The sequence below is a fragment of the Stenella coeruleoalba genome, assembly GCF_951394435.1.
Source record: "Stenella coeruleoalba genome assembly, chromosome: 1".
In the NCBI taxonomy this organism is placed as follows: Eukaryota; Metazoa; Chordata; class Mammalia; order Artiodactyla; family Delphinidae; genus Stenella; species Stenella coeruleoalba.
In genome coordinates this window covers 139,748,963-139,769,951 of record NC_137169.1, presented here as the reverse complement: position 1 = coordinate 139,769,951, position 20,989 = coordinate 139,748,963, and the positions used below count along the sequence as shown (strand labels likewise).

Genomic DNA, 20,989 nt, shown 5'->3' with positions numbered 1-20,989 from the left:
ATCTCTTGATCTCAAATAATATGATCACAAAACAATGTGTAACTCCGTGTTGAACAGGATTCTGTTGTTTCAAAATTTCAGCTGATGCCTCAAAGGTGAAAATACTTAATAGATGACAAGTACCCAGCCTGACTCCTCTCTTTTCCTAACAAGGCGAACACATTGCCTAAAAGCTGCCCAGAAGTGCCCATGAAGGCTTGCTGGCCTTCCTGTGAGAGGGTCTTGCATATTAGACTTATGCCTTCTACCTCCTGATGTCTAAAGGAACTGATGAGCTAATTCACACAGGGATTAAAGGCTAATGATGCTGAATATGTTGTCTACTAGATACCTTCAAATAAACAGAACTTTAAAGATATGATTTCAGCCATCATCCAGGAAAATATTCTTGAGATAGGACCTTTCTCAGGCCCCTTCGAACCATACCATAAAGAGAAAGCATGGTTTCGAAGACAGCCAGATCTGAGTTTGAATTTCAGCTCCATCCTATCGACCTGTGTAACCTGGTTTGATTTGGGACATAAGGAGCCTTTAAAATTGTTAGCTTCCCCTACGCCTTTTCATTGTATATAAGATTTGCCCTTTTAAAAACAACATCAAATATATTTTAGCAATATAGAGATCAGTTACTAAAAATTATTATAGCTTTAAAATTTTTTTTAATAGTTTTTTTTAATGCAAAGAAGAACTAGTGAATATTTGAGATTGGAATAAAAGCTTCCTTTCTTATTTTGAATCTAAAATTACTACAAATCAGAATTAGGACGTGTGTATATACCATTCATCTATTAGTCAATTGATATTACTTATGAGCCTACTTTGGTATTAGGGATATTAACACGACATGATTGCTTTCTTTTATGAATTCACCTACATTAGGCCGAAGTAGGTGTAACCATAATACCAATGGTAAATGTTATATTAAAACATAGAGGGAGAAAAAAAGGAACAACTCTGCCTTGGAAGGTCAGGGAAAGCTCAACAATAATTTTAGCATTCTGATAATAGTTGACAGAGAAGTTGATTTCGGTATGGCTACATAATTAAGAATACAGGTAAGATAAACTGAATCATTTTAATGGTGTGAGTTCAAGAGTAATACAGATGATCATAAGCTAACTTATGTACATAAATATAAATAATTAATAGGAGTACAACAAAATTATATTATCCTAATGATTACAGTTTATTTCAATGAGATATTAGAACTGAAATTATATGCATATGTATATATACATGGTTTAATTTAAAAGTAAATGGAAAATAAAGCCAAATAAATTTAAGAAAAAAAAATTGAAATTCAACTCATTAAGGAGACTAACAAACTAAGCATCTTGAAACCATAATTTTTCTCTAAACTAAGGAAGATTATATCCTTTGGGTAAATCTTTCCTTTCAGTACAATGATAGCTGTTAAGACATGCAGCTTATTTATTTTAGGTCCAAGAGATATTCACAGATTAAGATTTAAACATAAATTCTTTCCCTTTCCTCTCTTCTGCACACCTTCCTTCCATTTTCTCATCCTTTATTTTACTGTCTGTTGTGATACTGTGTGGATAACATAAGTCAGTTTTGACTGAAATACTTCCAACTGTCAAAAGATACAGTAGATAGAAATGGCGATTGACAAGACTATTAGTTACACAGAAAACTTGCCACTTCATACTAAAATACTTAAAATTATGCTTGTCACACCAAAAGGAAACTAATTTTATATATATTTTAAAATTAACAATTGTAATTCCTCTTTGGTTGTTTCTTTTGTGACTATAACAAATACATAAAATATTGAGGAAAATTTCTATGTTGTTTAAAATATTTATCTAATTTATATTGCATAAAATCTTAAGGTCATAGATGATTTCTTGTGTTGGGACTATACCTTAAATTAAACTCAAAAGTTAGGAAATACTCATGCTCTTAATAGTGGTCTTAATGACCAAATCAGCTACATTAGACAATGATTCAGTATCTTAACCACTGACTTAGTTAAGAGTTCATTTTAAGGAAACATTTGAAAGTATAATTGCTCTCCCTATGTCCCTAGTTTTAATACTAAGTGTGTTTGATTATAGGATGCAAGGGTTGGGAAAAGAGGTGTAGAGGAAGATTAAAGGAGGAAAGAGAAGGGAAGAAAGGAGATGAATTATACCAAAGCCTGAGATTTTAAAATTTGGCCACCAGTTACTCAGTTGAAAGATTTCTGAAGTTTTCCAATCCAGAAGAGTGAATTAAGCATCAAGGATATAGAGAGAGCAGGGCTTATCTATATAAAGTTATTCTTCTCAACTCACAGAAGAGCTAGGTTGAACCATGAGCTGACAAACTCCACCTCTTCATTGTGCATCAGTTATAATAGCATCTAACTTAGAATTGGTCTCAATCTAAAATATTTCTGAAATGTCCTGAAAATAAAAAAGTAATCATAATAATAGGAATAAATCTTTAAATCTACAAAGTATTACAGACCCAATTATTTCATCAGATCTAGTTAGAGCAATGGTATAACTTCCTTGTATTTCTAGGCTTTGGATTTCATTATATTATTATTATTATTATTTTTTTTTTTTTGCGGTATGCGGGCCTCTCACTGTTGTGGCCTCTCTCGTTGTGGAGCACAGGCTCCGGACGCGCAGGCTCAGCGGCCATGGCTCACGGGCCCAGCCGCTCCACGGCATGTGGGATCTTCCCGGACTGGGGCACGAACCCATGTCCCCTGCATCGGCAGGCGGACTCTCAACCACTGTGCCACCAGGGAAGCCCCATTATATTATTAATAAAATTACTGATATCAAAAGGAACCCCTCAAAACTCTGTCTTCTCTAATCAATGAAGAAATTGATAGGATTGATTGCAATTAACTTACCAGCAACATTAACGTATACAAAACCAATAGAAATAAGTATGTAATAGTTAGCTGTCAATTATTTTTTGTGTAAAATGTTTATATACAATGCAATTTAAAATATTTAAATGGAGGAACATTTTACATTGAGGTAGGAAATGGGAACTACTTTTGTTATACATTTTATTCTAATTCTTTTCTGACTTGAGTTTTTTCTATTAAAACTGAATTGAATACCATTTTTAAGTAAAAAACATATATATGTCTATGTTGTATATATAGTTTTCTATAATATATATCTACATATGCATATGAAATTACTGGAAGAACATATACCAAATTTTTAACAGTGGTTATCTTTTGGATGGTCCAATATGAACAAATATTTTCTTCTGTGTTTATCTCTGTATTACCAGTTTTTGGCACTAAATACATTTTATGTTTGTAATTAGAGAATAGTCCCAATAAATATTACTTAAATGTTATTTTTTAAAAACTGTATTGGAAATTTTACACAAGGCTGCATTTGTGTGCTTATATACATACATATACATATAAACACATACATGTACATATGTGTATGTATATACAGGTTATTTTTTAATACCTAATGAGAACAAACTCTACTCCATACCCTAATACATTAAAAATTTACCCAGCCTACTGTATGGAAGTAAACTGATCCTGAGTTTATAAAATAAACTGTAAAAGAAATAAGAGAGAGAGAACCAAAGAAAACCAAGTGCTTCAATTTTAAAGATAGGACTAAAATAGTAAGGTTTATTTAAATGCCTGAATGCTGGATTTGGTATCTGATAAGCAGATGACTATTTAGAGCACATTAAAATAAAAGTCAAAACTTATCTGAGCAAATTTAACCAGAGCAGCAGGGTTTGCACATAGTACAAAACTGTAGTCCAAGAGGGAAGAGATATGGGAACATATGTGTATGTATAACTGATTCACTTTGTTATAAAGCAGAAACTAACACACCATTGTAAAGCAATTATACTCCAATAAAGATGTAAATAAAAAAAAAATGTAGTCCAATCAGAGGTGAAATAACAGTGAAATTGATGAACTGTAACCTTTGGGCCCCTCATTTTGGTAGGCCCTTTCCAAGACACAGGGAGGGACCCTGGCAATGTGCTCACGTGGTTATGTTTTTTTCGTAAAATTTGCAAAAGTAAGATATCACTTAATTCCACTGTTTCTCTATACTCTGCCTTATCCTCTGTCATACCTGGGTTGGGTGGTATGAGAGTGGCTGTGGACATGTTGCAGATCAAGCTAGGAAGAAGCAGAGGTAGTTATATATTTAATTTTAGTTGGATATATTTATGTATAGATTTATGTATACATTTATGGATTTTTTCTGGTACTTCCAAGTATACTTAAAATTTGTTAGCAATCCCATGTAGAAATAACTTCCAGGAATATTCCTGCACCCACTGTGCAGACTCACCAGGAGTTACAAATAAAGGTGCAGATCTAGAGCCTGCATTGCAATACAAACATCCTAAGGGGTGTGGCTCTGGAAGTATGTGGGTAGTGGAAAAGAAACAGAGTTTGAGAGAGGGTGCAAACTGCCAGAATCTGGACTATGGAAAATCATTCCAAACTTCACATGTGTAAATTATAAATGGAGAATTTGATTCTCATCATTTCCATTACAAAATGGAAGCTCTCCCCTTTCAAAAATGAACTCAATAATACAGCATAAGCAAATAGAAATACATCATTTAACTTCTTATAATAATGAGAAATTTAGATCAACATTCCCAGAGACAAGAGTGAATAAAATTTCCCTTCTCACTCTAGAAAATATAACAAAATTATTGTCAAATAAAGAAGTGATCAGAGAGTATGAAGCCGAAATATGGAGAACACATATTATAGAGCAGTCAGGCAGTCAATAAAACTACCGTTGTATTTTTCTATTTTGAGTTCTGGTATTTTCAGACATTAACATTTGAAATGTGTTTGAAATGATTTTTTTTTATACAGCAGGTTCTTATTAGTTATCTATTTTATACATATTAGTGTATATATGTCAATCCCAATCTCGCAATTCATCCTACCACCACCACTTTCCCCCCTCGGTGTCCACAGGTTTGGTCTCTATATCTGTGTCTCTACTTCCGCCCTGCAAACCGGTTCATCTGTACCATTTTTCTAGGTTCCACCAATATGCGTTAATATACGATATTTGTTTTTCTCTTTCTGACTTACTTCACTCTGTATGACAGTCTCCAGATCCATCCACGTCTCTAGAAATGACCCAATTTCATTCCCTTTTATGGCTGGGTAATATTCCATTGTATATATTTACCACATCTTCTTTATCCATTCATCTGTTGATGGGCATTTACATTGCTTCCATGACCTGGCTATTGTAAATAGTGCTGCAGTGAATATTGCGGTGCATGTGTCTTTTTGAATTATGGTTTTCTCTGGGTATATGCCCAGTAGTGGGATTGCTGGGTCATATGGTAACTCTGCTTTTAGTTGTTTAAGGAACCTCCACACAGTTCTCCATAGTGGCTGTATCAATTTACATTCCCACCAACAGTGCAAGAGGGTCCCCTTTTCTCCACACCCTCTCCAGCATTTGTTGTTTGTAGATTTTCTGATGATGCCCAGTCTAACTGGTGTGAGATGATACCTCACTGTAGTTTTGATTTGCATTTCTCTAATAATTAGTGATGTTGAGCAGCTTTTCACATGCTTCTTGGCCATTTGTATGTCTTCTTTGGAGAAATGTCTATTTAGGTCTTCTGCCCATTTTTGGATTGGGTTGTTTGTTTTTCTAATATTGAGCTGCATAAGCTGTTTATATATTTTGGAGATTAACCCTTTGTCTGTTGATTCGTTTGCACATATTTTCTCCCATTCTGAGGGTTGTCTTTTCATCTTGTTTGTAGTTTCCTTTGCTTTGCAAAAGCTTTGAAGTTTCATTAGGTCCATTTGTTTATTTTTATTTCCATTTATCTAGGAGGTGGGTCAAAAAGGATCTTGCTGTGATTTATGTCAAAGAGTGTTCTTCCTATGTTTTCCTCCAAGAGTTTTATAGTGCCCAGTCTTACATTTAGGTCTCTAATCCATTTTGAGTTTATTTTTGTGTATGGTGTTAGGGAGTATTCTAATGTCATTCTTTTACATGTAGCTGTCCAGTTTTCCCAGCACCACTTACTGAAGAGACTGTCTTTTCTCTATTGTATATCCTTGCCTCCTTTGTCATAGATGAGTGGACCATAGGTGCATGGGTTTATCTCTGGGCATTCTTTCCAGTTCCATTGATCTATATTTCTGTTTTTGTGCCAGTACCATATTGCCTTGATTACTGTAGCTTTGTAGTATTGCCTGAAGTCAGGAAGTCTGATTCCTCCAGCTCCATTTTTTTCCCTCAAGACTGCTTTGGCTATTGGGGGTCTTTTGTGTCTCCATACAGATTTTAAGATTTTTTGTTCTAGTTCTGTAAAAACTGCCACTGGTGATCTGATAGGGATTGCATTGAATCTGTAGATTCCTTTAGGTAGTATAGCCATTTTCACAATATTGATTCTTCCAATCCAAGAACATGGTATATCTCTCCAACTGTCTGTGTCATCTTTGATTTCTTTCATCAGTGTCTTATAGTTTTCTGAGTATAGGTCTTTTACCTCCTTAGGTAGGTTTATTCCTAGGTATTTTATTCTTTTTGTTGCAATAGTAAATGGGATTGTTTCCTTAATTTCTGTTTCTGATCTTTCGTTGTTAGTGTATAGGAATGCAAGAGATTTCTGTGCATTAATTTTGTATCCTGCAACTTTACCAAATTCATTGATTAGCTCTAGTAGTTTTCTGGTGGCATCTTTAGGATTCTCTATGTATAGTATCACGTCATCTGCAGTGACCGTTTTACTTCTTCTCTTCCAATTTGTATTCCTTTTATTTCTTTTTCTTCTCTGATTGCCGTGGCTAGGACTTCCAAAACTATGTTGAATAATAGTGGTGAGAGTGGACATCCTTGTCTCCTTCCTAATCTTAGAGGAAATGGTTTCAGTTTTTCACCATTGAGAATGATGTTTGCTGTGGGTTTGTCGTATATGGTCTTCATTATGTTGAGGTAGGTTCCCTCTATGCCCACTTTCTGGAGTGTTTTTATCATAAATGGGTGTTGAATTTTGTCAAAAGCTTTTTCTGCATCTATTGAGATGATCATATGGTTTTTATTCTTCAATTTGTTAATATGGTTTATCACATTGATTGATTTGCTTATATTGAAGAATCCTTGCATCCCTGGGATAAATCCCACTTGATCATGGTGTATGATCCTTTTAATGTGTTGTTGGATCCTGTTTGTTAGTATTTTATTGAGGATTTTTGCATCTGTATTTATCAGTGATATTGGTCTGCAATTTTCTTTTTTTGTAGTATATTTGTCTGGTTTTGGCATCAGGGTGATGGTGGCCTCATACAATGAGTTTGGCAGTGTTCCTTCCTCTGCAATTTTTTGGAAGAGTTTGAGAAGGATGGGTGTTAGCTCTTCTCTAAATGTTTGATAGAATTCACCTGTGAAGCCATCTGGTCCTGGACTTTTGTTTGTTGGAAGATTTTTAATCACAGTTTCAATTTCAGTGCTTGTGATTGGTCTGTTCATATTTTCTATTTCTTCCTGATTCAGTCTTGGAAGGTTGTGCTTTTCTAAGAATTTGTCCATTTCTTTTAGGTTGTCCATTTTATTTTTTTGGCATAGAATTGTTTGTAGTAGTCTTTTATGATGCTTTGTACTTCTGCAGTGTCTGTTGTAACTTCTCCTTTTTCATTTCTAATTTTATTCGAGTCCTCTCCCTCTTCTTCTTGATGAGTCTGGCTAAAGGTTTATCAATTTGTTTATCTTCTCAAAGAGCCAGCTTTTAGTTTTATTGATCTTTGCTATTGTTTTCTTTGTTTCTATTTCATTTATTTCTGCTCTGATCTTTATGATTTCTTTCCTTCTACTAACTTTGGGCTTTGTTTGTTCTTCTTCCTCTAATTCCTTTAGGTGTAAGGTTAGATGGTTTATTTGAGATTTTTCTTGTTTCTTGAGGTAGTCTTGTATTGCTAGAAACTTCCCTCTTAGAACTGCTTTTGTTGCATCCCATAGGTTTTGAATCGTTGTGTTTTTGTTGTCATTTGTCTCTAGGTATGTTTTGATTTCCTCTGATTTCTTCAGTGATCTGTTGGTTATTTAGTAACGTATTGTTTAGCCTCCATGTGTTTGTATTTTTTACATTTTTTCCCTGTAATTGATTTCTAATCTCATAGCATTGCAGTTGGAAAAGATGCTTGATATGATTTCAATTTTCTTAAATTTACCAAGGCTTGATTTGTGACCCAGGATGTGATCTATCCTGGAGAATATTTTGTGTGCATGTGAAAAAGAAAGTGTAATCTGTTGTTTTTGGGTGGAGTGTCCTATAAATATCTATTAAATGTCTGGTCTATTGTGTCATTTAAAGCTGTGTTTCCTTATTAATTTTCTGTCTGGATGATCTGTCCACTGGTGTAAGTGAGGTGGTATAGTCCCCCACTATTACTGTGTTACTGTCGATTTCCTCTTTTATTTCTGTTATCAGTTGCCTTATGTATTGAGGTGCTCCTATGTTGCGTGCATATATTTATAATTGTTGTATCTTCTTCTTGGATTGATCCTTTGATCATTATGCAGTGTCCTTCCTTGTCTCTTGTAACATTCTTTATTTTAAAGTCTATTATATCTGATATGAGTACTGCTACTTCAGCTTTCTTTTGTTTTCCATTTGCATGGAATATGTTTTTCCATCCCCTCACTTTCAGTCTATATGCATCCCTAGGTCTGAAGTGGGTCTCTTGTACACAGCATATATATGGGTCTTGTTTTTGTATTCCTTCAGCGAGCCTGTGTCTTTTTTTTTTTTTTTTTTTTGCGGTATGCGGGCCTCCCACTGTTGTGGTCTCTCCCATTGTGGAGCACAGGCTCCGGACGCGCAGGCTCAGCGGCTATGGCTCACGGGCCCAGCTGCTCCGCGGCATGTGGGATCTTCCTGGACCGGGGCACGAACCCGTGTCCCCTGCATTGGCAGGTGGACTCTCAACCACTGTGTCGTTTGGTTGGAGCATTTAATCTATTCACATTTAAGGTAATTATCGGTATGTATGTTCCTATGACCATTTTCTTAATTGTTTTGGGTTTGTTTTTGTAGGTCCTTTTCTTCTCTTGTGTTTCCCACTTAGAGAAGTTCCTTTAGCATTTGTTGTAGAGCTGGTTTGGTGGTGCTGAATTCTCTTAGCTTTTGCTTGTCTTTAAAGCTTTTGATTTCTCCATCCAATCTGAATGAGATCCTTGCTGGGTAGAGTAATCTTGGTTGTAGGTTTTTCCCTTTCATCACTTTAAATATGTCATGTCACTCCCTTGTGGTTTGTAGAGTCTCTGCTGAGAAGTCAGCTGTTAACCTTATGGGAGTTCCCTTGTATGTTATTTGTCATTTTCCCCTTGTTGCTTTCAATAATTTTTCTTTGTCTTTAATTTTTGTCAGTTTGATGACTATGTGTCTTGGCATGTTTCTCCTTGGGTTTATCCTGCCTTGGACTCTCTGTACTTCCCAGACTTGGGTGGCTATTTCCTTTCCCACGGTAGGGAAGTTTTCAACTATAATCTCTGCAAGTATTTTCTCAGGTACTTTCTCTCTCTCTTCTCCTTCTGGGACCCCTATAATGTGAATGTTGTTGCGTTTAATGTTGTCTCAGAGGTCTCTTAGGCTGTCTTCATTTCTTTTCATTCTTTTTTCTTTATTCTGTTCGTGGCAGTGAATTCCACCATTCTTTCTTCCAGGTCACTTATGCATTCTTCTGCCTCAGTTATTCTGCTATTGATTCCTTCTAGTGTAGTTTTCATTTCAGTTATTGTACTGTTCATCTCGTTTGTTTGTTCTTTAATTCTTCTAGGTGTTTGTTCTGTAATTCTTCTACGTCTTTGTTCAATATTTCTTGCATCTTCTCGATCTTTGCCTCCATTCTTTTTCCGAGGTCCTGGATCATCTTCACTATCATTATTCAGAATTCTTTTTCTGGAAGGTTGCCTATCTCCACTTCATTTAGTTCTGTTTCTGGGGTTTTATCTTGTTCCTTCATCTGGTACATAGTCCTCTACCTTTTCATTTTGTCTGTCTTTCTGTGAAGGTGGTTTTCCTTCCACAGCCTGCAGAATTGTAGTTCTTCCTGCTTCTGCTGTCTGCCCTCTCTGAAATGATTTTTGCTCATTATAAAAAATATTCCTTTTCTTGTATTTGTAACTTTGTATGCTATCTTCTTAAAGGTGGATCCCCAAATTGTATAAGCTTCAAGCCCCACGACACATGAATCGGCCCCAGGTCACATGTATAGGAGAGATTTACAGTGTGCTGGCTAAAGAAAACAAATTTTAAATAACTTTTAAAATTTAGTATATTGAAAAGAAAAATATAAATAAGAAAAGTAGCTAGGCACTTTTCTACTTAAGTGGTCTCTCTTTTAATTAATTTTGATTTTATTTTTGCCTCTGTCTGCATTTTTCCCTCTATTTCTTTGATGCATGATTGTTAAATGATGGCAAGGAGAGAAGTGTGGAAAAGGGATTCATTTTGGGGACACAACAAGATATTTTCTTTAACCACTTCATCTGTCTCTTCAAAGAATACTGATAATGGATAATTTTATCCCTTTCATATATTACAGGATAATAAAAACTATAATGTTAAAGAGGAAAGAAATAAAATGTAAAAGTTAATAGCTAATTCATTCTCTATGGTAGTTCAGTCCTTGGCCTTTTCTGAACAGAGAATGCCAATAGTAACAAATTATGTGATGATTATGTGATATGGATAGTTCACTTGGGACCAAGAACAAATGACCAAACTTCAGGACCCGCCTCTTAAACTACGGATCCAAAGATCATAGGTCAGAACTTTATTCACTACATAATCTTCCTGAAAGAATAAATCTTCCAAGTGTCCAGAGGAAAAATGAGTACCAAACAATAGAATTTTAGTCACCAGAAAGAAAACTGCTACTTTATAGAACATTGTGGGGATAAATAAAATAAAAGTGCTTTGTGCTATTCACAGGAGCGCACCAGAGAAATCTACATTATGTTCTGGCTTGTTTCACTCATTTATATGCAGGCCCTAGTTTTTCTCCATCTTTGTACATGAACTCACTTAGAATCAGTTTCTTATAATACTAAACCATTTCAGAGAAAGCATAAAAAGAGAGTTCAATGAATTGCAGGTAACTCAAGGAGCAGTACATAATCAGAATCCTGGTGCTTTCAAGAAGGATAACTGGATGATGATAAACCTAGAGATAGATAGATAGAGAGAGAGAGAGAGAGAGATCATCCTAGAAACTAGGAAGGAACAAAATTAATGTTTTGAAGTGAAAGAAGTGGTTTTATAATGATCAAGAGGTCTAAAATGAACCCAAGAGAGTCTTTATAGGGGTATGTTTTAATATCACACTTGAGTTTCCCAACCATTTCTGTGGTACACCATTGCCTAAGGACAATGCCTTATGAGAAGACTCTGCAAAGATACTTTCCAAATACACCATATATATGAAGACACATCACACACACACACAAACACACAGAGGCAGGTGCACCCTGAAAGGCTGCAGTTATTCTGTTACTGCAGCACCTCAAATTAAAAGTGAGCAATCACATATTAAGTACTTAATATATGTAAGGCATAGAAACTTCCCACTTATGATACTGGAAAGATAGAGTTGAAAGCAATAAATGATTTGGAGGACTTACTATACTTCTTAATTTTTGCGTTTTTTCATCTTATAAGATTTATCTTGTAAAGATGTTGTCCATACCAACAGACTACCACTTAATTTTTGGTATATCAAATTTACTTTTTAAAATGAAGGGATTGTCCTTCTGTATACAAATGGGATTTCATATAATTTTCAAAACAAAGTAGCTGAAGCCATTTGTTTCTCTAAAAAATAAAGTTTTGTCAATATTAATCAGAGTATGGAGCCTTTTTAAAGAATCATAAATAACTGAAAGTTGTTATCTCAGAGTTGATAAGAAAATTTTAACTACCCACTAAAGGAAAAACATTAAAAATCTATTATATAAAGATGACATGAAAAATAGTTCCACAAAATATGTATTTTAATTAACTATATAATTTTTCATTTTAGTTTTAATTTGAATATGTATAAACTATTAAATTCCATAACTAAAATAAAATGTACATAGTTTTAATATACTGAGTTATAAGTATATCTTATATTTATTTATCCTTTTTATTGACATATTAAAATTTAAAAAAACAGGGTAACATTTTCACTAATCGGGAAATTATTAATGTGTGTAATTTTATATAATAACCTATATTTCTAAATATTAATTTTTCTGAATAGATCTTGAGCTTTACATTTGTATCTGCAACTTTGCTGATCTCCAGAAGAATACTTAAAAATTCTGGCAACATTTCAGAGGCAGTATCTTTTAATGAATCCAACAATAGGCCTTTGCATATATCTGCCAGTAGGTGGAGCAGACAACATAATTTACTACCCAAGAACAAGGACGAGGGAATGAAAGTCTGTTTATTTGGAATAAAACAAATCTGCAAATGAGATTTTCTTCAAAGGGAATATGTCCTATATGTGTTAGATTTAGTTTGACTGGTTACTGAATCAAAATAAATAACTATTAAATAATCAATCTTTGCAGAAAGATAAATTAAATTTATGAATGGAAGCAGAGTTTGAATTTTACTTATTCAAATCAACTAAAATTAGCTTTGTTTTCACAAAACTTTTACAGGGACAGAGACTTTTTGAAGTGTTCATTTAATAAGGGCGCTAAACCAATCCTGTTTTACAGGTGATGGGGTGCATAACAAATAGTATTTTCTGGGAAATATAATTGACTAATCCTATTATGTCTGTAGCAACAAATTAACCTTATTACTATTAGTAAATGGTGATTGATTATTTATGCAAATAAGCTACCATGTTCAGCTTTCTGATTGAAATAAACATAAACAAAAGGTGCTTTAATATGACTTGAACTTTTTAATTAATAAAACCCTGAGGGGTCTATTAATTCACTCATTGCAATATTAGTTATTTACTTGTGTAATTCTTATTAATGCTAATACATTTGCTTGCATAAAAATGAGATAATTATTATCACTAAAAATTAGTAATAGATTTTAAGATGTACATTAGATTTATACTAAAAAAAGGCTTAAAACTGACTTTAAAACTATGCTGTCAGTATGTCAGTATATCAGCATAATCATCCTAAAATTAATACATTAAAAAACACATGACTTCATTTATTATCTGTATATGAATTCACATATTCACAATTTTAGCTTACAAAATTCTTCACCTTTTCTTATGCATTTATTTGTCTGAATTAATGTTTTATTTCAACTCATCTAAATTAAGCTATATTAGAACTATGAAAATTTAATATGAAAATTAGTATTCTAGAAACTACATTAACATCATTCCTAAATTATTGAGATCACCAATAAAATAGTGTTTTTCTCCTGTCTAACAATGCTGTTAGAATTATTCCGTTCAAGCAGCTCAAGAAAACTTTTCTCATCCTCATCTACTTCTTATAAAAATTACTTAGGTTTCAATAGTTTTTCAGTAAATTTTAAAATATCTGCACAAATTGAGAGTTAAAACTTACACAAGCCTTTCAATATAAATCAATTCATATTTTGCATTTATTTTGTACTTAAATGTGTATTTAATATAATTTGAAAACAAAACTCTAAAATCAAGCAATGCAATTAATCTATAAACATATGACTTAAGAATATTTTTAAAACTGCAGCTTCATTTCTTCTCAATAGCCAAGTCATTCTGAAAAAATCATTAACAATACTCGAAATGAAATATGTATCTTTAATTCTCTGATTCTTGCTTAGGTTTGGAAAAGTATTTAAAGATTTTTATTAAAATAAAATAGTAAATGGAATCAGCAAAACCATAAATATAGGTTGTTAATTTCAGTGAGACTGTCTATATAAGCTGTAACAGAAAGTTGGCAATTTCCTTCCAGCCCCCCCAAAAATTGTCTGGCATTAGACTGAAATTAGATGGAATGCTTCTTGTGGTTAAGGAGCATAATATACATTTGTATGACCTGATCCTAGTCCTAGCACAGTAGCAGAAAGATTGTAGGTACTCAAAAATATGTTATTTGGAGTAATTAACTGATGAATTTTAAAGTTAAGATTTATATTCACTCTATTTAGTAAATATCAGTGTTGCATATTTTTGTGTAGGTGAAGTTGATTTATAACTGTACCTATAATATCAGTTTTAAAATTCGATTTTTTAATTTCATGATGAAAGGCACTAATTTAAAGCTAAGTAAAGCAAATCTGGTGGATATAAGGAACAAAACATTTAAAATTTCCAGTACCATCCTGTTAGTACAAGCAATCCCCTGACCAAAGTAAACAGATGAGACCAGGATGATGCCACTATTCTACTTTATCATGAAAGAAAGAAAAGGAAGGAAGGAAGGAAGGAAGGGAGGGAGGAAGGATGGAAGGGAGGGAGGGAGGGAGGGAGGGAGAAAAGAAAGAAAGGAAAAAGAAAGCCTCCCTCAGGAACAAAAGTGTGCCCAGAGTTTCAAAGGGCTGTCCCTTTTATCTCTAGTTAATTGTGATCGAATATTAAAGACCACTGTGACAAAATACACCAACTTGCAAGATTCTAATGAAAACCCCTGACATTTTAATAATATTCCTCTTCAAGGGAGGTGATTTAAAAACATCATTTCCTCTGTATTGCCCTCAGGTCTGTGAAGCCAGGTGTGAAATGTAGGGTAGGCAACACCATTATGAAGATTTCTACTAATTTTCTTTAATAACTAAAGAAAAGCAAAGAAAGGAAATGAGAAAATGAATGCTTCCAACAGCTAAGACAAATTGAAGAACACGAAAGTGTAGAATCTTAGTTTATCCTTGACAGGTTAAATTCTAATAATATGATTGTTATCATTTACTGAATGTTCTCTAAGGGCCTGGCAATATTTTAAATACATTACATTTAGTCCTCACAATGTTCTCTCAAGGTGCAGAGTGAAACAGAGGCTCAGACAATTCTAGGTAATCTCCTAATACCTTACCCTAAGTGAGAGAGCTTGCATGCCAACTTAGCTCTGACTGATGTAAATGTTCACACTCTTTCTACTGTACCATAGCGCCTCAAAAAAGAAACATTTTATTGGATGCCAGGAAGTTCTGGGGACAAGTGATCACTAAACTAAAATTTAAATACACTGATATTACTAGCAGCCAACATGGGATAAACAGGAGAAAAATGAGATACTGCACTGACAGCTTGCAGTGTTAATACAAACATACCTAAAACATAATGGTAATATTGCTTGAATATTTGTTAAGGTCCATGAGCCAAGTCACATGGTCAGGTTTGTGAAATAATTTGTTAAACCAGGCACTTAAATGAAAACCCGAAATGAAATCAAAATACTTTAAAAAATAATGTATATAAAATATCTATCATACTCCCTGACACATGGTAAGCACTCTGTGGATATGTGCTATTATTTTTATTAGTAAAACATCCAAGTTTTTATGGTCTTTCTAAATTATTCCACTATACACCCAATAACTAAATAACCCTGGATAAAACAGAATTAACAGATGTTTCAGTTAAATCTGATTTCACCATTTTTAAGGTTGCTTTCTCTATCACACTACCAATCCTAAGTATGAACCACACAATTAGAACTCAGATTAAGTTTCAAAGTATAAAGAGAGTTCAAAGTTATCATAGAAAACACTGTCCCCAAGAATTATTACTAGGTTTAAAGAATTACAGGATATATTTATAGCCCCCCTTAGTTTCATCAAAATTGAAATTACTAGTAACTAAAGTTTGAAAAAAATGTTTTGCTAAAAAGAATCCTTGATCTGTAATTCTATATCTTTAAAATGTAGCCCACTAATCAAATGGCTAAAACATTTACATTGTTATGAATTTTATAATAAAAAGTGAAAATACTTTTACCTTTTATTTTTAAAACTCTCTTTAAATTATTACCTAAGCATATTTAGAGTTGAAAGACCTCAGTTTGAATACCAGAGCTATTACTAGTAGTTTTGTGCCTATGACCAGTCACAGAATTATCTGAGTTTCAGTTTCCTTGCCTGTTAAATAAAGACAATTCAGCTACCCAAATCCAAGTAAATATTACGATAGTCATCATTATTGTCATTTCAACTACCAAACAGAAGCTAGAGGTACAGGAGGCCTGTTTTCCAAACTTCCTCGGCCAGCCCAGTACTTAATATGGTTTCAACTTTGGATGCCTCTAAGGAAGACATTCAGTCTCAGCTCTCACCCTCTCCCACTGGGACTTCACTTGTCCCTCCCTGTCGGAAGACATCTGCATATGCGACTCAGCTAGAACTCTAAGACTGGACTTGAAGTCTAGGAGAAAGAATAAAAACCAAGAAATTGCTAGTTTCTAGCCTCAAGCTCAAGTAACAAAACACATCTCATCCCCCAAATTCACGCTTTTTTTTTTCATGCTTTTTTTTAATCGTATTTCCTTGTGAGCAGAATATTCGACATGCAAGTTTTTTTTTTTCTTAGCAACCATGACGAGATCTGAAGCAGTAAAATCTTCCCACGTATCAGAAAAGAAATTTCTAAGTATTCCAAATCCCACACTTATATTTCTATACGAAGATGCAACTGCTCAAGCAGTATGTTTAAAAGCTATACATGAAAACTTGCCTCGGAATTTATTAGATTAATAGAATAGAAAGGATGCAAGAATGGTTTTAATCTCAACATTCACTCAATTAACAGAGAAAACATGAAAGTGACCTCGGCTTAATAACTTCTTAGTTCTTGATCAATTCACAACACAACGATAAGCCACTCAGGCTGGATTTGGAAAGGAAGGTTATGTCCTTCGTGGCGGATCGCAGTGCTGACTTGGACCTTTCTGCCAGCCTCGCCCGGCTGCCTCTATGAAGCTGCTGTCAGACCAGCCGGGGTGCCTGCGTGCACCTACACAGCAGCACGGAATTGAACTCGAAGTAGTGTCTTTGTGATATCTTTTCAACAAGTCATGTCCCATTCAGCCTGCTAGTTTATCTCTGTCAGGCTGGGTGCCCAAGTGGCTTCCGCGAGCTGTCAGGGACAGGTAGACCAACCTGCTTTGTGCTGAGGAGGTAATGCATCTTTCGGGCTTGGTAATCTCTTTTCTTCTCCTCCCTTTCCAGGTCGGCCTTCTTCTCTTCCCTTTCTTTCATCTCTGCAAACTCCTCCAGAGCCTTCCTGCAGGAATCAGTTTGCGGTTATTCATGATACGAAAAATCTGCTAACCTTTTAATTCTTTCACTGATGAGAATCAAGTAATTTTTTGAGGGGTAACCATTGTCCACATCCATCAAAATCAGTGGTGGAATCGAACTTACTGGCACATTCTAGGGGAATCTTTGCAATCTTTAAAAAGTATTTAAGTGATTTTTCAGTGGTGAAATTTTGAAAATCAAGTATCTACATATTATAATCAGTTCAATAGCTGAGGAACTGTATCAAATGCAAAGTAAGTTAATTACTATGCTATCATTTTCTTTGGCTATTTTGGACTTAGTTAAATATCCTAAGAAAACATCTGGGCTATTGATTTCCTTTAAATTTGGTATTTACCAAGTTCTCATTGTTTACTTTACACACTAACAGGCTAATTTAAAAAGTGTGATGGGTTTTTACACATATACTTAATTTATTCTAAGTTTACTTCAGTTAAACAGTTTAAATAATATCAACAAGATTACATATATTATCCTGTACTTGAAAGGTTGACATTTTGTTCAATTATATCAATAATTAGAATAAAAGCCAAATTGGGTGCATAAGTTCACAACTTTCTAAGTGTAATAAATTCCATTAAAATAATGAAAATTTCATCACTTATGTATATGTATTTTAAAAATTTAAACAAAAAATCACCTCTTAAAATATACTTTGTGACAAATACCTGCTAAATAGAATATTATCAAATTACGGAAGAATAAATCCTTTATTTTCATAGAACAAGTTTAACCACTCATGCTAAAATGTTTTGAAATTGTACTTTATGCTTTTAAAAAACAGATATGTAACTTAGTGTCTAGTTCTATAAGTAAAATTTTAAGTAAAGCATCTGGGCACATACCTCAAAGATAGCAGGGGAAAGTAGAGGGGAGAATTCCAAAAATTAAAAAAAAAAAAAAAAAAAAAAGATTCTCATTTCTACTTCAATGACTGGAAATATTTTTGTCGCAATTTTCTGTTAAAGGCTACTAATACAATACTTCATACGAGGTTACTTATGAAACACTCTGACGTTTAAAAATCACCATGCTCTGCTATTGCAGCAGAGCTATTTTTTTCCAACATAAGATTAAATTGCAAAATAAATGAATTACTTGGAGTGGCATGGCCCTCATTTTGCCACCCTTCTCTTGAAAATTGCTTATCAGTATGAAAAAAGGAGTCAGAAAAGAGCCTGTTTTACTTTATGCATAGTATTTTGGGGGCTTCTGCACCCACAGAGCTGGGCTGGCTGCACATTTAAATTGTGCTGGCAGGCTGGTACAATGACCTTTCTGACCTGCATCTCAAGGCTATTATTAATCGCTAAGTAACCTGGTAAAGCCAAACAAATTTGTTTCCATTGAAAGGATCTCTATCTGTGTCTGAGAATTTGTTCTGTACCAAACAAACCTCATTAACTGTGTCCATTTTTGACAAAGAACCAGGAGTTACAGGGACTGGTGACCTTTCTTTGTCCTTAGGTACAAATTTCAAGGCAGTTACATATGAATAAATGAGAATTTTTACCAGGAAAATAATAATCATATGTTACATAAGGAAGTGAATACGTCATTAATTTTCACCTTTACTTTTGATATTATGTAAAAAATAAATATCTCTTCTCTAATTCCTCTTATAAGTCTTTAAGATAATTTAAAATAACCAATGAACTGCCGCTATAAGGATAATTACTCAGATATGCAGGTATCCAATTTTATGTTACTCCAAAGATAATGACAGGAATTTTCTGAGTAATCACAAAAATTAAAACAACACATCTACAAAGAAGTTTGTGTTCTATAAATAATTTAATGAATATGAAGAGATCTTACATAAGAAAGAAAAAAGGCCCAATAAAATTGAACACATACATGAACAGGCAAGGTGCAAAGAAGTAACTAGGACTTGGATACAAAATGAGGGTGGAAATTACTTGAAGCAGTAAAAACCGTCCATCTTCAGGGTATGGAAACATAAAATTAAAACAATGTGTACTTGGGGAGCTTGACAAGGAGAGTTAAAACTGAGAGAGGTGTAAAAGAATGCCAGTTTCCAGTATATAAAGAAAACACAGAGTAAATCTAGAAGGAACCGGGAAGCCCTACAAATAAATCCAAGAAATTTGACAAAACACTAGAAAAACTAATCTGGGGTAATCTCAAACCACAAAAATAATTAATTTAGTCAATTCATACAATTATTGAAAAAAAATCAATCTAAAGTTGCTAGCTGATTTATTGCCCTACTTGAGAGTATACAGTTGTATTGAACACCACAATTATATTTATGTTAAATATTCTTTGTTAAATAACCAAGTAGGAGGAGCTGAATAAATTATTTATCCTTGATATACAGGTTTTTGTTATAGCAATCTAGATAAAGATATGGCTCAATGTAAAGGATGCAGTAAAAAATTATATCCCATTAAAGATTAAAAGCTGGAAACCATTGTAACTAGGGCTCCCTGCAAAAATATAAAACTTACCTATTTTTTAATCCAGCAATTTTTAAAATGCTTTTTAAACAATTAAAAATTTCTCCAAATAGTTTCAGGTTATGAATATTTTTTTTAATTTCAGGTGTATTGACTTATTTCTATCTTCAAAAAAAATCCTGTGATATATATGGGATAGGTATAACTAATTACCCTATTTTACAAATATGAAAACACATAAAGAGATGAAATGACCCATTCTGAATAACAAATCAGTTAATGGCAGAAATGGAATTAGAATCCCTAGATATGCAGATTCTCTAACCACAGACCTGGCTATAGTCATCCTGATACAAGAAATACTATGCAGAAGCTACTTTTATTGAAGGAACCATGATTATTTTCTTTTATCTTATGATCCTGTTTCCTATTATATAGTTAGAGAAACCAGGATAAGTCCCCAGACTTTCTGTACCAGTTTTTATATATACAAAACATTTTGTGATATTAGTTTTAAAATAAAGGCAAAAATTACTGAAACTATGTAAAGCTTTACATATTTGAATATATTTTGCTAATGATATCTATAATGATAATAAAATATTTACATATTCTAATCGTGATAACAATAATAAAAATAAGAATAGCCACTTGGAGGCAATATAGTAGAGCAGTTAAACGACATAGACTCTGAAATTACACCTGGTTATAAAATCTCTGCTGGGCTACTTACTAGCTGTTTAATCTTTGAGCCTCAATATCCTCATCTGTAAAATGCAAATATATTATCAGTATTTGTATCTTCTTCATCAAGCTATTGTGAGAATCGAATAGATTAATCTATGTAAAGTGCTCAGAGTAGTGGCTGGCACATACTAAGGTGCTACATTAGAGAATGTTTCCTGTGAGCTGCGTACTAGGTTACATGCTTTATCTACATAACTGAATAGGAATCTTTTATGCTTTCTTAAATCCCGTCAATGATCTTCTCCTTTCTCTCTCCACACTAGTGTGCACCTTATGGATGAGATTTCCCACAAGGCAGAGCAAGGAATCTGGCTTCTAAGAGGCAGGAAGCATGGGGTAAACCTTGACCAGTGGGAAATAGAAGACAGAAGAGATTCATGCAAATGAATTTCCCTTTTTTACTGTCTTTCACATACTGCTTTGAGAGGTCTCCTTGCAGATTGGGAGAAAACCTATGTGGCTAACAAAAGAATGCACACCTGCTCCACTAGGTTGTGTCACTCTGGAATGTGATGTGAAGCAGTGGTCCAGGGCTGCAGGAGGTCATCCCATCACATCCTCCCTATAGGACCAAAGCACCCAATACAGCT

At 33.9% G+C, this 20,989-nt stretch overlaps 1 protein-coding gene across 3 annotated transcripts in view; it reads right to left on the bottom strand.

Moving 5' to 3' along the window:
- The window catches only part of SPATA17 (spermatogenesis associated 17), a 204,592-nt gene that overhangs the window by 104,749 nt on the left and 78,854 nt on the right, over window positions 1-20,989 (bottom strand). For all 3 annotated transcript variants that reach the window (XM_079934838.1, XM_079934837.1, XM_079934839.1), the window contains one exon: window positions 17,071-17,194. In XM_079934838.1, the coding sequence (XP_079790964.1) occupies window positions 17,071-17,194 (124 nt within the window). The remainder of the gene's footprint in view (window positions 1-17,070; window positions 17,195-20,989) is intronic.